Source organism: Rissa tridactyla, chromosome 22 (assembly GCF_028500815.1).
Source record: "Rissa tridactyla isolate bRisTri1 chromosome 22, bRisTri1.patW.cur.20221130, whole genome shotgun sequence".
NCBI classification, from domain to species: domain Eukaryota; kingdom Metazoa; phylum Chordata; class Aves; order Charadriiformes; family Laridae; genus Rissa; species Rissa tridactyla.
In genome coordinates this window covers 1,094,407-1,114,478 of record NC_071487.1, presented here as the reverse complement: position 1 = coordinate 1,114,478, position 20,072 = coordinate 1,094,407, and the positions used below count along the sequence as shown (strand labels likewise).

General features: G+C 41.8%; 1 protein-coding gene across 4 annotated transcripts in view; it reads left to right on the top strand.

Annotated features, from left to right (window-relative positions):
• Positions 1-2,852: 2,852 nt before the first annotated feature.
• The window catches only part of CPAMD8 (C3 and PZP like alpha-2-macroglobulin domain containing 8), a 53,040-nt gene continuing 35,820 nt past the window's right edge, over positions 2,853-20,072 (top strand). For 3 of the 4 annotated variants that reach the window (XM_054181659.1, XM_054181658.1, XM_054181656.1), the window contains exons 1-19: positions 2,853-3,015; positions 5,317-5,468; positions 6,735-6,757; positions 7,525-7,690; positions 7,825-7,877; positions 8,359-8,376; positions 9,372-9,426; positions 9,563-9,676; positions 10,488-10,572; positions 10,823-10,931; positions 11,236-11,463; positions 11,623-11,793; positions 12,138-12,266; positions 14,541-14,730; positions 15,993-16,165; positions 16,275-16,424; positions 16,538-16,699; positions 18,086-18,228; positions 19,233-19,298. In XM_054181659.1, coding sequence (XP_054037634.1) covers positions 2,933-3,015; positions 5,317-5,468; positions 6,735-6,757; positions 7,525-7,690; positions 7,825-7,877; positions 8,359-8,376; positions 9,372-9,426; positions 9,563-9,676; positions 10,488-10,572; positions 10,823-10,931; positions 11,236-11,463; positions 11,623-11,793; positions 12,138-12,266; positions 14,541-14,730; positions 15,993-16,165; positions 16,275-16,424; positions 16,538-16,699; positions 18,086-18,228; positions 19,233-19,298 — 2,270 coding nt within the window. In that variant the 5' untranslated portion in view covers positions 2,853-2,932. The remainder of the gene's footprint in view (positions 3,016-5,316; positions 5,469-6,734; positions 6,758-7,524; positions 7,691-7,824; positions 7,878-8,358; positions 8,377-9,371; positions 9,427-9,562; positions 9,677-10,487; positions 10,573-10,822; positions 10,932-11,235; positions 11,464-11,622; positions 11,794-12,137; positions 12,267-14,540; positions 14,731-15,992; positions 16,166-16,274; positions 16,425-16,537; positions 16,700-18,085; positions 18,229-19,232; positions 19,299-20,072) is intronic. The other variant, XM_054181657.1, reaches the window with a different exon arrangement.

The window sequence follows — 20,072 nt, the reverse complement described above, 5'->3', positions numbered from 1 at the left end:
TTTAGACAGTCCAGCTATCTCCGTTTCTAGTTAAGTTTCAAAGGCCGAGCTGCGTTAAAAAACAGAGTTATTTTATTAGGAGTATTGTAAACTGAAGTCTGACCTAGGTTTGACAGAGTTGGTGCAAGTAAATGTTCATCTCAGCAGTGGCACAGTTGAATTTAGTATGGAGAAAGATAAAACTAATGTTCTAGTGAAATATTTGTAGAAAAATACAGCTGTTAAAATCTGAATGGCAGGCATTTTATTTAATTCCATGTAAAACTAGTTGAACTGACATCACCCCAAAGAATACTAGTGGAAGTTTGTGGAGAGTGTTCATGTCTTAAACTAATTAACATAATTAACAAAATACATTACCTATTCCTACAGATCCTGCCTCATTTGCATCCTTGACCATCATGGCCGGTGCAAGGTAATACACAGCTACTACAACTCCTAGTACAAGAGGAATAGCCCCATTTGAGTACAATTATACATTTCTGAGGAATGGGAGATCAGAGGAAAAACCTAATATACTTTAAAATGGAGAGCAAAGATGTGTTAGGAGGACCTCCTTTTGACTTCATGCTTTTTTGCACGTGTCTTCAATTTTGGGCAAACAAGAGTCCCTTGGTAGCTCTCATAGCGTTGTTTTGTCATGTGAAGATACATGAGCAATGAAGTGAGCAAGAGAGGAGCAGTTGTGCTTAAATAGCACAGCAGCAAGCAAAATAGATTCAGCTTACAGAATATTAAAAGCTGAAAGCTGCTCCAAGGCATTCTGCAACTCCTCCCACAGATGAGCTATAGCTAGAAAAATCTCATTTAAAAATAAATAAAAATAATGCTTACCAAGGTGGTGAACCATCTTTTAAAACTTCTTGTTCAGTAGATAGAGCATAATTCTGGTGTTCTTATTGTACTGAATAAAATTCCTTCAATTCTCCACACAGATCTTGACAATTAGGGCAAGTCTTAAAACAGCATCTGTGGACAAACGTTAGTCAAGGATTGTTGACATAGTAAGAGCTGTTTAAATAGGGGATTTCTTTAAAACCTTCCAAATTTGCTTGGCTATGATTTTAAATGTCGTGTCCAACCCTAAAAACTGTAATGAGCCTTGCAAAATACATAGTCCTTTTGATTTGAGACTGTTGTTTGAGATGTCTGGTCTGAAGAATTTTCAGGTGAGATACACTTTCTAAAGTCCTAGCCTAGCTTTTGTTTTTTATTTGACAAAATCTGTTCCCTCTTCTTCTAGACTTGCTTTGCCTCGCCGCAAATAAGACAATGCTGTTTTAAGATGGATTTAAGTAGGAAAACGTAGCCACATCTAGCAGTGTTATCATTACTGAAGGTAATCTGAACTTTTGAGAAAGCTTCTGAGTTAATGATTTTTTTTATTATTTTTTTTTAAGAGAAATCATACTAAAATTAGTGTAATTCCAAACAAGATAAAACTTTAGGCACCGTTCTGTTGCTCTCCTGCCTATGGCCTGATCAGCCTCTGAAGTGGTCAGGGAAATCTCGCTCCTTTTGATGACTTTGTGTTTTTAGGGAATGGGATGACTTGCAGAAAATGTGTTAGCTAGTAATGATACCTCTAAAATACATGGTGATTGACATAATTTTAAGAGGGAGAAAAGTAATTTTAAAAGGTTATCAGCTTTAGCAACTTGATTTGCTGTTTTTCTTGTCAGGAGCTAGAAGAAAGGGCCTTTGGTAAACCTTTGAATACAAATTTTTGCTAAATAAAGTGCGAGGTTCCATATCAGTGATTTTTAGAAGAAATAGAACTGAGGTTCAAATAATGGAGCTAATCTAGGCAGTGGTTTATATTTTTTTGTTCTATTTTCATAGTAGTTTACCTTAAGCCAGGTGTGTAGCGTTGAGGGGAAAAATATGATTCAAACTACCTACGTTGAAGGTTATCATTTATTCCTGGGGGGAGAGTTCAGCTCCACAGCACATCTGGGATCCTGCGTTGTCTCTGGCAAAGGTTGGAGAAATCATTCCTCGGTATCTGTATGTGGCATTTAATCCACCCCTGCGAGACGTTTATTCTGTCGCCTGGAATCCCTGCTGGTGCTTTGGATATGGTTTTCCCCGATTTGTTGAAGTTTTACACGCTGCACTCTCTTCTGTGGACTGGTGCAGTGAGAGCTCCCCCTCCTGTCTCGAGCCCCGGTAGCCACGGGCGAGGACAGCGGGATGGAGATGGGAGATCAGGGCCTGGGGATGGAGGAGGAGATGGAGAAGCATCAGTCCTGGCACTGGATTTGAGTTGGAAAGCGGTTATTTGGCGGTGCTCGGTGCGGCGCCTCGGAGTACAAAGGCTCAGTTAATGGGAGCAGACCCTGCCGGGGGTGCTGTGCCCTGGTCCAGGCTGATGGCACCTTTGGGAACCAAAGCTTCTGCAGCTCTTGCGTCTGCCTGAGGCTCAGCGGCACCTCCAGCGGCTGGAGGAGGAAGGCAGGGAGCTCGGGCAGGTGGGCTGCCGGGTCTGGGGGGGCTCGGCAGGAGAGGAGCCGGTGCCCTAGCAGCCCTCGGGGCAGAATGCCGGCCGGGTGGGCTGTCAGGGCTGCAGGGAGGATGGGGAAGGTGTGGAGCGGCGGCTGGAGCCGGGAGCCCGCCGGGACCGGGGCCCGGCGCACCTGGGAGGGGGCGGGGGCCGGCTGGAGGCGGGGGTGCGGGGCCCGGCCCCCTCCCCCGGTGCACGCTGTCAGGAGCGGGCGGGGAGCCGCAGACAAAGAGCCGGGGCCGGAGCCGAGCGGGCACCGGGGCCAGGAGGGGGCGGCCCGGGGGCGGGGACGCGGCGGGGGCGGCGGCCAGAGGCACCGGGGAGCCGAGCCCGGGAGCGGGGCGGCGGGGGAGCCGGGGCTGCGCTCGCCGGGAACAAAAGGCTCCCGCTGCCCGCCGAGAGCGCCGTGGCCTGGGGCTCCGGAGCACCATGTCCCGCGGGGAGCCCGGCTGCGCCTGGGGGGTCCTCCTGACCCTCTGCAGCCTGAGCGCAGCCCAGCCCCGGGAGAGGCAGTAAGTACCTGGAGGAGGAGGAGGAGGTCGCAGGGACCCCCGCCGGCAGCCTCCCCGTAAAGGGTGGCGGGGTTGGGGAGGACAGGAACACCGAGGGGCTCCGGGGGTGGCTGCGCCGGGCACTTAACAAAGCCTGCGAGAACCCCCCCGGAGGGGCTGGGGTCGGGGAGGCGAATCGCGGCGCTTCCCGAGCTCAGCAGCACGTTTGTACTCGCCGGTGCGAAAGTGCATAGTGCAGGGAAAGGGCGGGGGGGAGGCGGGGGAGAGAAGAAGCAAGCCTCCTTAGAAATACCTGCCTTTGGCTCCTCCAGCGAGCGGCTTCGAAGCTTTTATCTGCAAACAATTATTTAAGGAATCCGGGTTGTTGCGCAGGGGCTGCTGTTGTGCTTGGGATGGTTGGAGGTAATGTTGGTTGCTCCCGAAGAACATGTGAAACATTCTTGTGGGGGAAAAATCATCTGGGGAGAAACATTTCATAGCGGGGAAAGTTCTCTGGCTTTTGGAAACTGAATCCTCAGCTTGTTACAGTGTGTTTAGGTTAACTTTGATTAAGGTTTGCTTTGTTCTTTATCCCTAGCTTGTTATAGCCCGTCAGCATCATGAATAGCTGCATTAATTGAGTGCCATGGAGAACTTATTTTCACTTGCTTACTAGAAAATATTTCACGTCCTGCCAAGTTTTGGTGTAACCTGACAGAGCTGTTAGTCAAATGTGCTTAAGGGATCTGTCCAGTCACTGTCAAGTTAACTGTTTAATTGCCAAGTTAAATATTTATAATTAAAATGCCACTTATAAAGTGACTTAAATAGTTGTATCAATGGAGTGGTACCTCGGAGGAGTTGCAGCGATTTAGAACAATGTCAATACATGTGCTTCACATATGGCATCGTAGTGCTGTGCTTATGTGACAGTTTGAATCTAATCATTTCATACTGGATGCAGATGGTATTCTTTCTCCCTCGCAACAAGATCAGCTCTGTCTTTTTTACCAAGAATTTGCAGGCTAAGTAGTAACTTTTTATTGTTATTTATTATTGTTCTGATGAATTTTCAAACCTGGCAACCATAAGGTTTTGAATCTGCAAGTACCCCATGCAATTTAACTCAAATGCCACAGAGATCTGAACTTCCTTTGGGGGTAATGGAATCTCCATGGCAATGAGGCCTGCTGAGAGAGAAACGTGGGGTTGGAATTTGATAAAAGATGACTTGGGGGCTGTAAAACACCATCATCCTCATCCCAAAGTGATAATTAATCATGAACTAAAGCAACCTGGCTCATGGAACTGTAGAAAGGCACGGGCTCAGAAATTGGGCTGAGAGAGTCATGTGAGGAATCACCTCATTTAAAAAAAAAAAATCGTTTTGGGTACAAAAAAACCCAGAAAGGCGTGTCATGAAGAGAATATAAATGTGTTGCTTACAGCCCAACGCATCAAAGAACTCAGAGTCTGTAATGCTTTCAGTTGACAAGTTCATGGCATGGTGCCATTCAGCACAGGGGAATGGTACAGATTCTGTTCAGAAACACAAGGATTGTAGTATATATGGGAGGTCATCTAGGGTGGCTTTAAAACCATGTGTGTGCCTGCTAAAATAATTCCTTTTTCCCAGGGATTTTAAACTTGCAGGATATAATGGTTTGAACATAAAAAAGTGGTGTCAGAACAGAGAATTTGAGCCCAATCTTGTAACTGCAGTTTCTGGCTTGCTTCTATGTAAACTGTAAGTTTAGACGTGCTACATGTATGTGACATTTAGAAAGTGATGAGTATCAGCACTGAGTGTCACTTCTTTTTTTGTGTATCAAGTTGAACTATGAAAACGGAGCCATGAAAAATAATTGAGGCAAAAATGTTAGAAGTATCTAAATTGTTTCAAAACAAAGCACTATCTACAAAATTCTACTGGAGGTTCAGGTACTCCTTGTTCTTTCATGAACTTCAGCCTTTTTATGATTAGCTAGTTGTATGTTTAGTTTGTATTTATATAAGATATAAATAAATGTATATATACTGTATTTGTAATGAACATCTATATTAGTGGCTTTATTTAAATAGTAAGGACTTGTAAGCCACTTAGGCTCTGTTTGTTTCTATGTGCATTCTCTGCTCGTTTTACGCATATAGACCTACACTGCTGGTGGCCACAAACGTGACCCTACAGGGACAAATTCTGGGAACCTATGTTATAGAGTAGTCTGTTCTTTTCTTTTTATTATACATAAAGTGGCTTGCAAATAAAGATTACACTCTTGTTGCTGTTCTTCTTGACCGTCCACTTCCAATTTTGCTCCTCAGGGGCTATTTGATTGCGGCACCTTCTGTTTTCCGATCTGGTGTTGAAGAAGCTATAAGCGTAACCATCTTCAACTCTGTCAAGGAGACAACAGTCCAGATTCAGTTAGTAGTCAAAGGAGAAGCGGTGTCACGAGGCCACGGAACAGTTCTGGGTGAGTTCCTTTTATTCTGAACTTGAGAATTAGTTTATAAGTTGTGGCGCTGTGGGAGCACATCAGTGTCTCATAGAGAATTGCTTTAGGTGATGATGGAACTGGAATCAAACTAATATTTAATACATTGACTACCGCTAAATGTTCTCAGTTGGTTGTGCTTTGATGTATGGTATCTCAAATATCCAAGGCTGATAATTTTGGAGCAGCAAGACATACAGAGACCCTGGATAACTGATATTCAAGGATTTTATAGTGAATATTTTTCCTCTTGAAACCTGAATATTTGACACTGGGGAGCTGTATAAGGAATAAGATAAGTTGAATTTAAGGAAAAAAAATGTAAAATCTGCAACAACATCCTTTTCTACCCTTATTTTAAAATAAGTGCTGGAAATGCAGTCTCCCCATCTTCAGGACGGAGTACTGCTGAGAGAGGTGGTAATATTTGTGCAGTTGGTTGAGTCTTTAAAATCCAAGACAGATACTCCTCTGTCCTGTGTGTGAAACAAAAAAGTGTTTTGATTATGTCCAACTTAATACTGAATGAATTTACATTACTGAAAACGAAGACAGCAGCGCTGTTCCACCAGTGCTAGTAGCGGTGTAAGCTGTAATGTAGACAAGACTCAGGCAATCAGGCTCTTTAACCATCATGTTTTAACCCTTCTGTGTGTAAAAATTGGGAGTTATATGAAAGCCATTTCCTTTCTTGGAACAGATTGTCTCTGGTTTTATCCTCCCCTTGTCATCTTTGAAATTGGCTGACAATTGCTAAGTAATTCAAAGGGAGCGATGCTTACACATGTGGACAACATATGCTAAAGAGAAATCTTAGGTATGGCTGTACCCAGCAATCAAAATAGATTCTATAAGTGTTTGTTTTGAGAATTATTCAAGTCCCAAAAGAGGCCAGGTCTTTTTACAGCAAAGTATTTCTGTAAGCATAGGATTCCCCGTGCTGAAATCTCAGCTTTGGTGGTACTCTCTAACCATAGAGCACCTTGCAGTTTACCTTGGGAAAAAATTGTAAACAAATGTGGACCAAGTTTATTTTGGAGAACTCTACTAGGTCCAGCTTGCTCACCCTGCAGATTGTTTTACACAATGAAGGAAAATTACTTCAGGTGAAATCATAATGAAGGGGTATTGCAGTTAGCAGTTCTGTGACATGGGGTCTCCTTTCACTCAACTGCAAATGGCACAAATGTTAGCACCTTAGCTTGAGAAGAATAATACACTCTCTCTCTCTCTCTTTCATTTTAGATAAAGGAACAATTAAACTCAAGGTGAGCGTCAATTATTTTAAAATGTTTTTGGTGAAAACATGAGGGGCTTGCCTTCAACCACATCAGGCATTGCTCTCTAAGCAGCTGAGGCACAAATACAGGTCACACTCTGGTGCACGCTCTAAGGAGGAAGCAACCTTTGCAAGAGTGGAGCGTGAAAAGAACAGCTCATCTGCCAGGCCCTTACACCACTGAAGAAAATCAGTGGCTGAATCTGCAGCTCACTGCTCAACATAAAGTTCATATTATATTTATTTTTTCACACTCAAATTATGACCTATTATAGTATTTCTGTATTATGAGATCTTTTACTTTGTAATTTTTAATCTAATGTCATTTTAGAAGTCTTGTATTTCTCTGAGCAGCTGGTTGAAAATGGGCAAACATACATGGGTTTTGTTTGGGGTTTTTTTTGTGTGTTCTCCTGGCGTTGATAGAGCCATGTCTTCCATAGCATGGTTAATTTCCCCATGTAACACACCTTCATTAGTGGAAGCTGCACGTGTAGATCAAATATCACTTTGCTTGAGTGATGAAGAAAGGGTAGACAAGAATTTCCTGCCATGTTTTTAGCATGACTTTGCCTCCTTTGAAGTTTTTACATTGTAAAAGATCTAGCATGTTCTTCATTTTCTTTTTATTACTAACACATAGTTACACTGAAATGCAGCAGGTGGCTGCTCTTTGCTCACTTCAGTGTCAGTTCTATTCCCCAGAAATCTCAAAGGCTTTTCTGCATCTTCCTCACCTCATGACCTGTTTTCTAGGTGCCTTCAGGACTTCGTGGACAAGCACATCTAAAAGTCTGGGGCAACCGGCATCTCGCAGAGGAAGGCTACATTTTTCACAACTACACCACAGTAACCATTGATAGCAAAGGATCATCAGTGTTCATCCAGACCGATAAACCTGTCTATAAACCCAAGCAGAAAGGTAAAGCGACCTTGGAGAACTTGCCAGATGCTAGGGCTGCTTTTAAGCAAAACTCAAGGGTAGATTCCTGGATGACATACTCTGTTCAGTGTCAGCTCTGATGACTAATTAATTTCCTCTTTTTTCTTTTTTAGTGTTGATAAACCTCTTTATGGTGACTTCTGACTTGAGACCAGTCAATGACAGGGTAAAGAAAACTGTTTTCTTTCACACTGTAAAATATAATGGAATGGTTGGGAACGTGTATTTTATTCTAATGCAGAAGTATAATTGAATTTCTTAATCTATTTAGACATATTTTGTGATTGCTTGTTGTTATTTACAACTTATTTCTTTTCATTTAGTCACATCAGTGTTGAAGGAGAATACACCCTTTTTTAGTGCTTGCAAATGCAACGTAACTGTGCCAAAGCAGTTAGAAGAATTTTTCAGACACTCTCACTCTATTGAGCTGATGCACAGAAATATAAAGGATTATTTTTCCAGTTAGATGTGTGAATGAAATGTATGTTTCTCAGGCTGCTCTTACCAAAGAAGAGATGTTAAAACTTTTGCCACTTTGTGAATCATACCTTGCTTATGTGAACTCAACAGTTCATCACAAGAAGCAGAACAGTAGCTTTGTTTCTTAAGGCCTTTTTTTCTTTTTTTCTTTTTTTTTCTTTCAGATTGAAGCTTATGTGGTGGTGAGTATCTGTCTGCCAATCATCTAGCATGTATCCTGTATTGGCACAAGATTCTTGTAGCCTTAAGAGAAACAAGTCACACGTCTGTACCTTCTGAAGTCCATTATGGCCATTCCCAAACTGTAACCTATGCAATTATCTCTGTCCCTGTGTCTTTAACTGATCTTTGTGTCTTGCTTTTTTGTTAACACCAACAAATATACTTGTTTTCTACTTCAGTTTCAGAAATCCATTCCCATTTTTCTGCCTGAGAAGAATTGGCTAGTTTCACTGGGGTTTATAAATGTAACAGTCCCACTCAATTTCTCCCTTCTTTTCAATGCAGACACACTCCTATCCTTCATCTGGCTGGGCTGATATAGCAGGGCCAATCTCATCTCTGCACCCAAACATTATGATAGTGGACAATAGAAATTCATGGCAAGGAAAGGGTGCTCCTGTCTTCTTCCTTATGAGGTGAATGAGAGGTTCCTTCTGTGTCTAGTCTTTTTATTTTCTTTTTTTTTTTTTCTTAAACCATGTGTTTTCTTTAGCTGTCAGCAAGCAGAGAATTCACCCTCTTCTCTTGTTTGCATTCAGTCACGGAGTTAATGCTGACAAAAACAGTGGGATTGATTTCATCTGACTTTGTCATCTAAAAATTGTCTTGCTAGTTGTACAGATCCCTCTATGAACAGAAATAAAGTGTCTTCAGAGGCCAGTTCATCCCATCCAAAATAGGTATCTTAAGATAGGTGGAAGATCTGCCGCTTGACAGTGCTTACTTGCGTGCATTGGCTGTCGAAGCAGTGTCCTTAAATGAGTACTGAACTTTAGAAAGCAAATACCCCCCTGGTAAAGTATCTTCAGAAAAGTTTCCACAGATGTTATTTACATTTGAGCTGTTAGTGAAGTGTATGTGTTATAAAATTAAGTTCTTTGTTGCAAACTGAGTTAAATGTATTAGTGATATTCATTTTCACTGTGGTGTTTCTCATTCCTAAACCGCTACGCAGGATCCTCGGGGGTCTCGTATGATAGAGTGGAGCAATTTGAAGCCATTTTGTTGTGGTAAGTTTGGGATTTTTTTTTTTCTCAGTGTATTGTTATTTGACTTTGCTTTTGCTTATACTGAGTTGCGTTCAGTAAGCTTTAACAAAGACTGACGAGTGACATAGAGTTCATGGCAGGTTGTTTCCTTTTTCAGGTATTGTAAATATGAGTTTTCCTTTGTCTGATCAGCCAGTGTTTGGTGAATGGCTCATCTTTGCTGAAATGCAGGGGCACACATACAACAAATCCTTTGAAGTTCAGAAATATGGTGAGTTGTGTCCAAATCAGCTTTGACTATAACCCGAGCCTGTTTGGAAGAACAAAACGTTATGAAATGTTTTCATTTGAGATGAAACACCTGAGAAATATTGCATTTAAAATGTCATGAGGAAAAATTCTGTAGAGGCTATGTACTTCAGGGATATAGACGCTTGCAACTTAACCAAGCCCTTTGTTCGTGTTCTCCACGCTTCATAAAGTAAAGGACCTGAAACGGAATTTTCACGTAACAAAGACTTAATTTTGCTTTGTAAAACTCTTTAAGATGCTTTCAAGTCTGTCAGTGCTTTCCTTCCTTTCCCAGAGCCCTCCTTGGAATTCTGAATACCTTTTTGCTACCCCCCTTTTCAGTCTCAGAGTCCCTCTCTTTGATGAAAGGTGGGCATTGTTGCACCCAGTGTGCCATCTACGACATCTGGTCTGATCACAGAAGCATTTATAGACACTGGTAACTGCTAATATCTCAGGTCTATTCCAACACATTGTGGAGGAGTCGGTAGTGAGTTGTCCTCTTTACCACGTACCTAAAAGAAAAAAGCTTGGGCTCAAATCCTGGGACACAGATCCCTCTGCAAAGAAGTTAAAATCCGAAGGGTGTGTAGCTAAGGCCATCTTGCCAAGATGGTCTTGGTTTGCCACTTCCGTTCATTCATTTTCTGCTGAGTGCTGTCCTGCCTTCTGTTAGCTACACTGCCCTCCTCCGACCATAAGCAGGGCCCTTGTCAGAGCTGTGTACGCTTTTGCTAGAATCTGGACAAAAAGATCTTGAAAAGATTCTGTTGTGTTTCTTTTCATTGTAGTATTACCGAAGTTTGAGTTGCTGATTGACCCCCCTCGCTACATTCGCGACCTTTCACTGTGTGAAAAAGGAACTGTCCATGCCAGGTAGGAACGTGTCCCAGGTAAAGTTTCATGAGTGTATATTGTAGTGCGGCCACTGGAGCTTGGATCTCATCTGCTGCAGACTTTTCAGGTGTAAGAGCCTTCACAAAACATGTTAACAACAAGAAGCTGGAAAGCCTTCTGTGGTATTTTTTTCTGTTTTCTATATGTGTAGAAATGGTACTAGCCTCGATATAACCAGGAAAAGAGAAGATAGCTGTAAGTTATAATTTATATCTTCTTTCCATTTCAGATATACATTTGGAAAACCAGTGACAGGAAAGTTAATTGTCAATATGACTATAAATGGCGTAGGGTACTACAGACATGAAGTGGGCCACCCTGTCCTCAAGACCACCCAGGTGAGGGAGTCCTTTGAGTCAGCTGTGATAAAATGCCTGGTCTGTACTCTTTGAAGTTAATACCACAGCTCTATTTTATGGTATTGATGGGAGATCAGACAATAAAGGAATAAATAGGGTAATTGGGTCTAGCATAATAAAAATATTACATGTTTTTACATGGTGTGTTTATGATTTGTGGGGGAAGAGAATTTGTTGGCTACTTTTAGAGCATATGGGGCTGAGGGAGGTTTAGATTTGGCTTCAAGAACCTTTTTGAACGTGAATGCAAGCTTATGTTTACATTCCTCAACACGCTTCGCAGATTGATGGCTCTGCTGGTTTTGATGTGTGTGTGAAAGACATGATGCCAGCTGATGTTCCGGAACATTTTCGAGGCACGGTCAATATCTGGGCCACAGTGATCAGCTCTGATGGGAGCAAGCAGGTTACATTTGATGACTCAACACCTGTTCAGAAACAGCTGATTGATATCAAATACTCCAAAGATACCAGAAAACAGTTCAAACCTGGACTGCCTTACAAAGGAAAGGTAAGATTAAAAGTAGAGACACTGACATGTGGCTGGTATAAGGTTATACTGACCTGATGCCAGGATATTACGTCATGTTCTGGTGTGTTTTTCCCACCTGCTGTTTCTGTCATTGACTGGAATTGCTTATAATTGTTCTATAAATGAAACGCTGTGTAGGTAGAAGTCACTTACCCCGATGGAAGTCCAGCTGACAGAGTCACTATCCGAATTAAAGCTGAACTCACACCAAAGGACAACGTTTATACAAGTGAACTGATATCAAGAAACGGGCTGGTGGAGTTTGAAATCCCCTCCATCCCTACTGCTGCCCAATATGTCTGGCTGGAGGTGGGTGAAAGCTCTTTATAGGATTAGTGAGCTTTAACGTAACTAATCTTGTCAAACCTGGACTTTGTAAGTCAGTGCTACAAATAGGAAATCGGTGCCTTTTAGCTTCAACTTCTTGATTGAAATTCAGCAAACACTTGCTTTGTTTCTAGCTGCCAACAGAAGTGAAAAGATGCTTCTCCAAATACAGCTTAACATAGTAGTAAGGGTACTGTTGTTATGTAAGGATGATAAAGGATGAAGAGCTGGAAAGTGTAAAATGGGAGATGGGGATACAGGGTAAGAAGAGAATACAAATCAGGCTTTATAGGCATGCATAACATTCAGATGTAACTTTTGTTAAGACCAAAGTGACAGCGATCGATGGGAAACCGTCTGGGGATCAGTATCTGCCAAACTACTTGTCCATCAGTAGCTGGTACTCGCCCAGCAAGTGTCACATCCAGCTCCAGGCGCCAGATGAACCTTTCCAGGTATGTTGGCTTTATATTCCGTCATGGCAACAACTGCATTTCTTGGCTTAAAGTACTTTGTTCTAATTAAATATTTCTAGCCATTTCTGTTTCTGGGTTCCTGAACTGTTGTTTTTTCCGCTACAAAGGTTGATGTAGCTGCACTTCAGCCACCAAATACTGGTTCAGTGTGGGCTGCACACAGCTCTAAAAGTGCCTTTGATGCTTGTGCAGCATCTCATTTCCCTTTGTGTTGTGGGGACAGGGGAGACAGGGAGGGTATAGACACTGCCAACATTTAAGTTTTTCGTATTTGAATGTATGTTCTGTGCACCTCCAGTAACGGACACATATGAATTGTTTGATGAAAATGACTTGCTTTAGTTCAAGTCAACAAATGCTGAAAGATTGGAATGGAAGTTAGTGGGAGTGGCTTAATTACTAAAGATACAAATTAGTGCTATATAGTCTCGCTAGAACTTCCAGTTTACATCTCAGCTGGGTCTGTTTAGTCCTCAGTTATCAAACTATGAACATAGTTATCGTGTTTTCTTTTGTAGTTTTTGTAGGAACCTCTCTTAAAAATTTAGTCCTTGCATATTAAAGTTGTCATGATCTCTCTCCTAAAGGAAGGATCTGATTGAACCATGATTTCTGTTGTATGTTGTTTTACTGAGAGTTGTTTATGGTTTGTTCTCTACCCAAGAAGATGCTCTGAGGGTCTGCATATTGCTTTGGGGCAGTGGGGGGAGAGGGGGGAAAAAAAAAAAGTGGATTTTGGCAATATACACAGTTAGATTTCTATTATCAGCAGATCCGTCAGGTTGGTTTCAGACTCTTTGTATCCAAATAAGAGCATTTTTTATCATTGCATTTCATGGTAGTTTAATGGCTAATTAATCTTTTACAAGTTTCCTGAGGTATGGAAAGGGGATTATACACTGCTAATCTGAACACATTGTTCTTATTATAACCTGATTAGAACTAATTCTTCTGTGGGAAAGCTAGGAGTTGGATGACCAGCTGATGTGGGAACTGTTTCCCTGCTTTGCCAGCTCTTACTGGGTGTTCCAATTAGCTACATTCATTTTTTAATGAATTGTTTCATCATTTGCACTGGGGAATTCTTAATACTTCAAATATTTAATGTCACGAGGCACTTCTTGGACTTTGTGGCATTCTTACTGTATTTAACCGTTAGCGACTCCTTGTTTTCAAGTCCTTGCCATCTTGGTTTGTGCCATATGTACATTCTGGCAATGTAACGCTGTTAGTGCTTAAGAAAGAGGTTTTTCAAAATATTTCATTGTGATTTAACATTGCTATTCAGTTTTAACAGTCTCAGTTGGGCATTGCTATGCTTTAAATGGCAGGAGGATCATGGGTGGAAGTTGCTGAAGAAATCCTATTTAATACAAGTGTTAACTCCTCCTTGTATCCCAGAAGCAAGAAGTTTGTGTTCCTAGGAAAGCTGGCTGCTCCACTCATCCAGACATGACAGTCCTAATCCTGTGACTGAGTACTGATGTCTATTCTGTTGGGATTGGCAATATCTGGGGGATTTTTGTCTCCAGGGGATTCAGTACTTAGTGAATAGCTTTGGGTAGAGGACTTAGGGACACAAAAAGTGCAGGAGGTCAGTGTGCTGCTCTGTTGCAGGCTTCAGATGAGTTTATTTGGGGGAAGAAAAAAAAAAGCTCCCTTCTAATTTATTTGTATGTTTGACAGCTCCTTGAGTGCCAGACTTGCAAATTAATATCAAGACTTGTGTAATCTGAAAGCATTTTCCCTCAGATCTATTCCCAGCATTTTCATGCCACATTGGTTAAGTTTGAATTAGTATTTTCCATATGAAAGTAATCACCATGTATAATCTCAATTAAACTGCAAAGACTATCAAACACACATCTCTTCCCACCCCCAACCCATCTCCTTCTTTTTTGGGCTGGACTACTGAAGGGGTGTCTAAAATTCAACCAATTCTGACAGCTGCTCTGTGCCAAAAGGCTTAACTTTCAGGATTCCAGAGATTCCTTTATTGTTTTCATTAATACAACCCCCCAGCCCATTCTCCTGTTAGACTTGCAGGGAGTGAAGAGCTGAACACAGGCCCTTTTTTATCGTGAAATGTCCATGAAAACAGTGCTAATTAAATATACTTTTCAATGTGTACATTTCTCAGAAGAGGGGTCACATCTCATGTGGACTGAAACCCAAATAGATTTCTGTGCTTTATAAATAGAAAGCATGCATTGTAACGGACCAGATCTTTTGCTTTTCCGTCTCTGGGTGCAGGTAGGAGAGGAGGCTTGGATTGCAGTGAAGTCCACGTGTCCTTGCAACTTCACTCTACATTATGAAGTGGCATCGCGAGGCAACATTGTCCTTTCAGGACTGCAGCCCAGTAACGTCACCCAGCAGAGGAGCAAAAGAGCCACCTTTCCCTTTGAGAAGAACATTGATATCACACGCTTCCCAGGAACAGGTAGCTAGCACCAGAAATGCAATGCAAACTCACCCCTGTTTTCAGGGAAAAAACAACCTTTCTGCATACTTAAGTATCCTAATTTTTTTAATTTGATGCTTCTTAAAATGCATAGAATAATTTTGTGCAAGAAAAATAGTGATATCCATTGCACACATAGTCATATAGAAAAGAGAAAAACTTCTACAAGAGGGAAAGCTCTCGGAGAGTTTCCTCTAGCCTTTCTGTAGTCTTTCTCTGTTCAGAAAACTCTAGTCTTTCTTAATATACTTGACCTGGCATCCCCTGACTGGTAGGGAAGTGTATGATGGGGCTGGGGGAATTTACTAAGCTGGTTGAGCTTAAACTAGGAAGAGGACATTAGATGGACTGATAGCGTGGATCAGGCTAAAGGAGAAGATCGTGCAGTTAGCATGGGGAAAGGAAACGAGGTGTGGACTCCTACTTTGGACAAAGAATAGCAGAAAGACACAAATCCCATGAATCCAGGGAACAGGGGGATAAAGAACGGTATGCTTGGGAAGATGCATACAACAGCTGCCAGTGGAAAAGTCCATTTATCCTAGTAATGTGTCTGCAATAGCAGCCAGTTTCAGATAGTTAGGGAAAAAGTAAAAGAAACTTCCCTAGATGTACCCACCCAGCTTCTGGTAATCAGTGGTTTAAGAATTCATAACTTGCTGCATGGAAGGTTGGTCCTGAGCTGTTGTGTTTACAGGTTGCCCAGAGGCATTGTGGCTGCTCCGTCATTGGAAGTGTTCAAGGTCAGGTTGGATGGGGCTTTGAGGAACCTGATCTAGTGAAAGACGTCCCTTGCCCACAGGGAGGGGGTTGGAAATAGGTGATCCTTAAAGGTCCCTTCCAACCTGAAATGGTGTTCTATAAATGGCATAATCTTTTTTCAAACTCACTTATACTTTTTCTGTCAGCAGCGTTCTGCAGAAATAGATACCCTCTTTTGTTTATTTTAAATGGCTAGATAATTGTATATTTCTTTGATTTTTATGTCAGGAAAAACACTGGGGAGTCATTCTCTATCCACCTTCTCCACACTGCTCTTTGTTATGGGTGCAAATTGCCTGTCAGCTTACACCAGGAAAAGAAAGGGAAAAGGTTCTGAGTTCAAGAACCACCTGTGCAACAGGAGCAAGGGAACAACCCAAGTCCTGGGTAGAGAGTTCTGCACCTTGCAGCAGTTGGATGGGGCAGGAAGAAAGTGATTTTGATAAATAACGCTGTTCTTTTTACAACTTATTTTTTAGCACCTACCAGTACCCCTGCAGCAGAGGTTGAAGTCTGCATGACATTCCTCCGGTTCTCAGTGGTTCACAACATGGCTCCCCTGGGCCGTCTTCTGGTGTATTACGTCAGGGAGAATGGAGAAGGGGTCACGGACAGCCTGCAGTTCACTGTGAAGTCCTCCTTTGAAAATCAGGTATCGGCAATGTAGCTAGTGGAGAGGAAGGGACGGTGTCTTGTTACTCTTTGTAGTTTTGTCTGCTGATTATAAGTCGAGATGATGGGACTTAATGTTATATTCCTAGGTTGCAGTGGCGCTCTCAGCAAATGAGACCAGACCTGGTGATGTTGTGAACATCAAGGTCAGAGCTGCAAAATCAAGCTGCGTCTGCATTGCCACTGTGGATAAGAGCGTCTACTTGCTGAAGACGGGTTTTCAGCTGACAGCCAGTCAGGTAAAAGGAAGCTTAAGGCACTGATGTCTTTTTCTTAATACCGCTGTCTGCACTTCGCCTTTAGTAAGTAGCCTTTATACCTAAGGACAGCAGTCTTTTCCCTTTCCCTGCAGGTTTTTCAAGAGCTTGCAGAATATGATGTATCTGATGCTTTTGGAGCTCCGAAGGAAGAAGGGCACTTCTGGTGGCCAGGCATGTCCTCACGTAGACGCCGTAGATCTTCTGTCTTTCCCTGGCACTGGGACATCACCAAGGATGCTCGCTTCGCGTTTACAGTAGGAAGAATCATCCTCACTTCTCTATGGAGTGTCTTTTTTATTTTCATGTTTGCAGGATCATTTTCAGCTCCATAGGCCATTATTTTTTTCATATCAGAGCTGTTTCTCCAGGGGGTAGGCTGAAAAGTAATTTCTGAGAACAGAGTACGCTGTTCCAGCAAAGATGTTGGAGAATCGTGCTTTGATTTTGGCCAGTCTTGATGAGAGGGACAGATATCCTGTTGGGTGAAGGAATTCATGCTGATGCTCTGGAGAATCAGACAGATGGGTGAGCGTGCAAATCTCTTCTGCAGTTACTTTGACAGGGAAGGAAGGTGGAACGTGAGTCTTTTCTTACAGCCTTCTCCCTTTTAGACTATCCTTTGGAAAACCTTTAAACTACTTTCCTGCCCCAGTTCTGCCAGCTTCTGTGACTATCTGTGTGAAAGAACAGTAATGTTCTCTTTGCATCCTTGGTCAGGTTACCCTGATTCTCTGTCTCTTCATTCTTTGTCGTTTTTGCAATTTTAGCTAAATTGTTCTATTGTGTTGTCTTAACCCCTGTAGGTTTCCACATATTCCCCCAATGCCTCGAGCTCTTAATCATAAACTCTAAATCCTCATTACTATCCACTGCTGCAGAAGTCACTGCTTCTTCTCTCCCTGTGATCTTTTGGGGGTTTTTGTTCTGATGCTTTTTTTTTTATTTACTAAGAGGCGTAAACTCCTGAGAAGATGCATATATTCAGAGCTGGCATGTCTGCATTGCTGTGTACCTGAGTTGTGATAATTGGATGCGTATATAAAGAGAACAAAGCTTGTTTTCCCTTTGGTGTCTGGGAACTGCTGTCTCTTATGAATAAGTGCATTTAGGGGACAGAGCTGGCAGACATTCTTTATGAATTCTGTATTTTTTACTGTGAAGCTGTGTGGACAGTTTCCATTTTGCTTGGCATCCCTGGTAATGCAGAGTTGGTGCTGTCTGTTGTGAGAGCTGCCTGCTAACTGCAGCAGAACACACTGGAAACTTTTAGGAAGGGTAAAAAGCTGTAATGTAATATTTTAGGGGAAAAATATGTGTAATAATTTTTCACCTGTAGCTGTCTGACAGTTACACATGCCCAGTAACATTAGATATTGGTTTAAATGCATTTTCCAAGCAATCAAGAGCTTTCTTGTAAAACCACTGCTTATAAAGTGACTACATGTTTTCACATTAGCAGTCATTTTTATATAAAGTTTTAAAAAATCCTCAAGTTTCAATTGAAATTTACCCCATCAATGTTGGAATAGGGTTGGAGGATTCTAGTCAGAAAAGTTTTTATCGGTACATGTTTAATTCTTCTTTTTTTTTTTTTTTTTCTTGCTGGTGTTTCTTTTGTGGTATTCATTTTTATTGTCCAGGAAACTGGCTTGGTTGTAATGACTGATATAGTCAGCTTAAACCACAGACAGAACGGAGGCATGTACACGGATGAGGCTGTCCCAGCTTTTCAGCCGCATACTGGGACATTGGTGGCTACAATGCATTCTAAAATAGCACCAAGGTAATGTTTTTGTTGTAACGCATATTGTCTATGATACTTTTCACTATTTTTTTTTCTATATTCTCAGCTGTTTTCCAGCTCCGTATCCCCAGGAAACTGGTTTAGACAAGTCAGTGGTGGGCAAACTCTCTTCCGTTGTCTTGATAGACCTAACAAAAATTACAACTGACGCTACTTTGTTAAATTTAAGTTAATACTGGAAAAATGCAAAGTAATATTCTTCAAAATGATCTTTTGAAACTCTTTGCGTATCTCAGTTTTCTAGTTGCTGCTTCTCAATATTTGCAAGCTAGCCCTTGTTTTGCAGAGTTGCTCATTGCTCACTATTTTGACCACTCAGTTGGTGGTCCAAATAAATAAAATGAGGGACTGCAGGGTGAAAAAGTTGTGAAGTACTACGGCTACTGCTGCAAACTGCAGATGTGCCTTCCCTGTGTATTCTGAACCACCTTGTGGCCTCTCTTAGCAGAGTAAGTTTTGAAAGTTAAGAAAAAGATAATGAAGCACCACAGGCAGAAAAATGGAACAAATTACGAAAACATTAGAGATCAAGGCAATTCCAAGAGAAGAAAGGGAGGGGAATATAAAGTAGTGATTGCAGTAACTGCTATGAGTGAGGCCGTATCATGATATCATGGGAAGTCACATGCTCTGTACGCTCTTTTGATTTCATTTGGTGAAAGAATTTGGATCATAAACCCTTTATTTTTTTAGACTATATTATTTATGCTAGTTTTTAAGATTATCTCCTTTATACTATTTTTTTGTATTCATATTTATGTCTGTGGACTGTTTAATGTGTGTGTGCACAATGGGATCATTTGGAAAAACTATCTAATTTGTGTTATGAATGATACACCCATTCACTTTTTTATGATTCTATGCTAGCTTGAGTTTTGGTCGGTCACGTGAGCTGCATTCAGGTGGTAACACTGATTTGTCAGTTACTCTTAAAGACCTCTTATTAAAAGAATTCGTTGCCAATGACTTACTTCTTGTTCTAGCAGAGCAGAGAAGAGAAAAAGAACCTTCTTTCCCGAAACATGGATTTGGCACTGCCTCAATGTCAGGTATTCACAGGGAATTCCCTTAATTATATCCAGAGGGTTGTGTCCTCTTCAACGGCAGAAAACAAAGCTCTTTAAAACCTACTGGAGTTACATTGGCATTCTCTGATATTTTTTGTTGTAGTTGCTTTTCTTCGTTACTGCTTTAATCAATAACCTTTCTTTGTAACATTTCATCTGGTCTCAAATTATGTTCACTTCAAGTTGAACCTGTCAGTTGTGACTACATTGCAACTCACGTGTAGTGCACCGTGGTGTCACCAGCAGAGGCCTATCTTCAGGGAAGAAAAGGGATGATGCGCTTCTAGCTCTATGCTAAAAACCTTCGTGTGACCCAGAATTCTATGTACCATTCTGGAGAGCAAAGGGTAGTCCAGAAATCTTGCCAGAGCTGACAGTCAAGAGGCAAGACCAGCCCCTCAGAAGAGCCAGTTTACAGTGGGGGAGGACTTAGGTCTGGATTTGTGTTTGGCCCCCAGGGTAATCCACAAATGTCACCTTCAGAGAGCGCTAGCGTTTTTCTTCCTTTCCACCCCTATTCTAGCATCAGTTGCTGCATATGCCTTAGTGGGAAAATGATCCAGGGATAATGTGTGTGAGGAGAAGGAGGCGGAATAGCTGCTTCTGTAAGTGCTGGTATAGCCTAACCGCGCACTGGTGAGGATTCTATATTGATCGCTTCTTAAATTGCACAGAGCCCTTCATTCTCTTTCATCTGCTGCAAGAACAAGTCCCCCAAACCTTAAATTACTGCCCAATAAATCATGGGTTTCACCT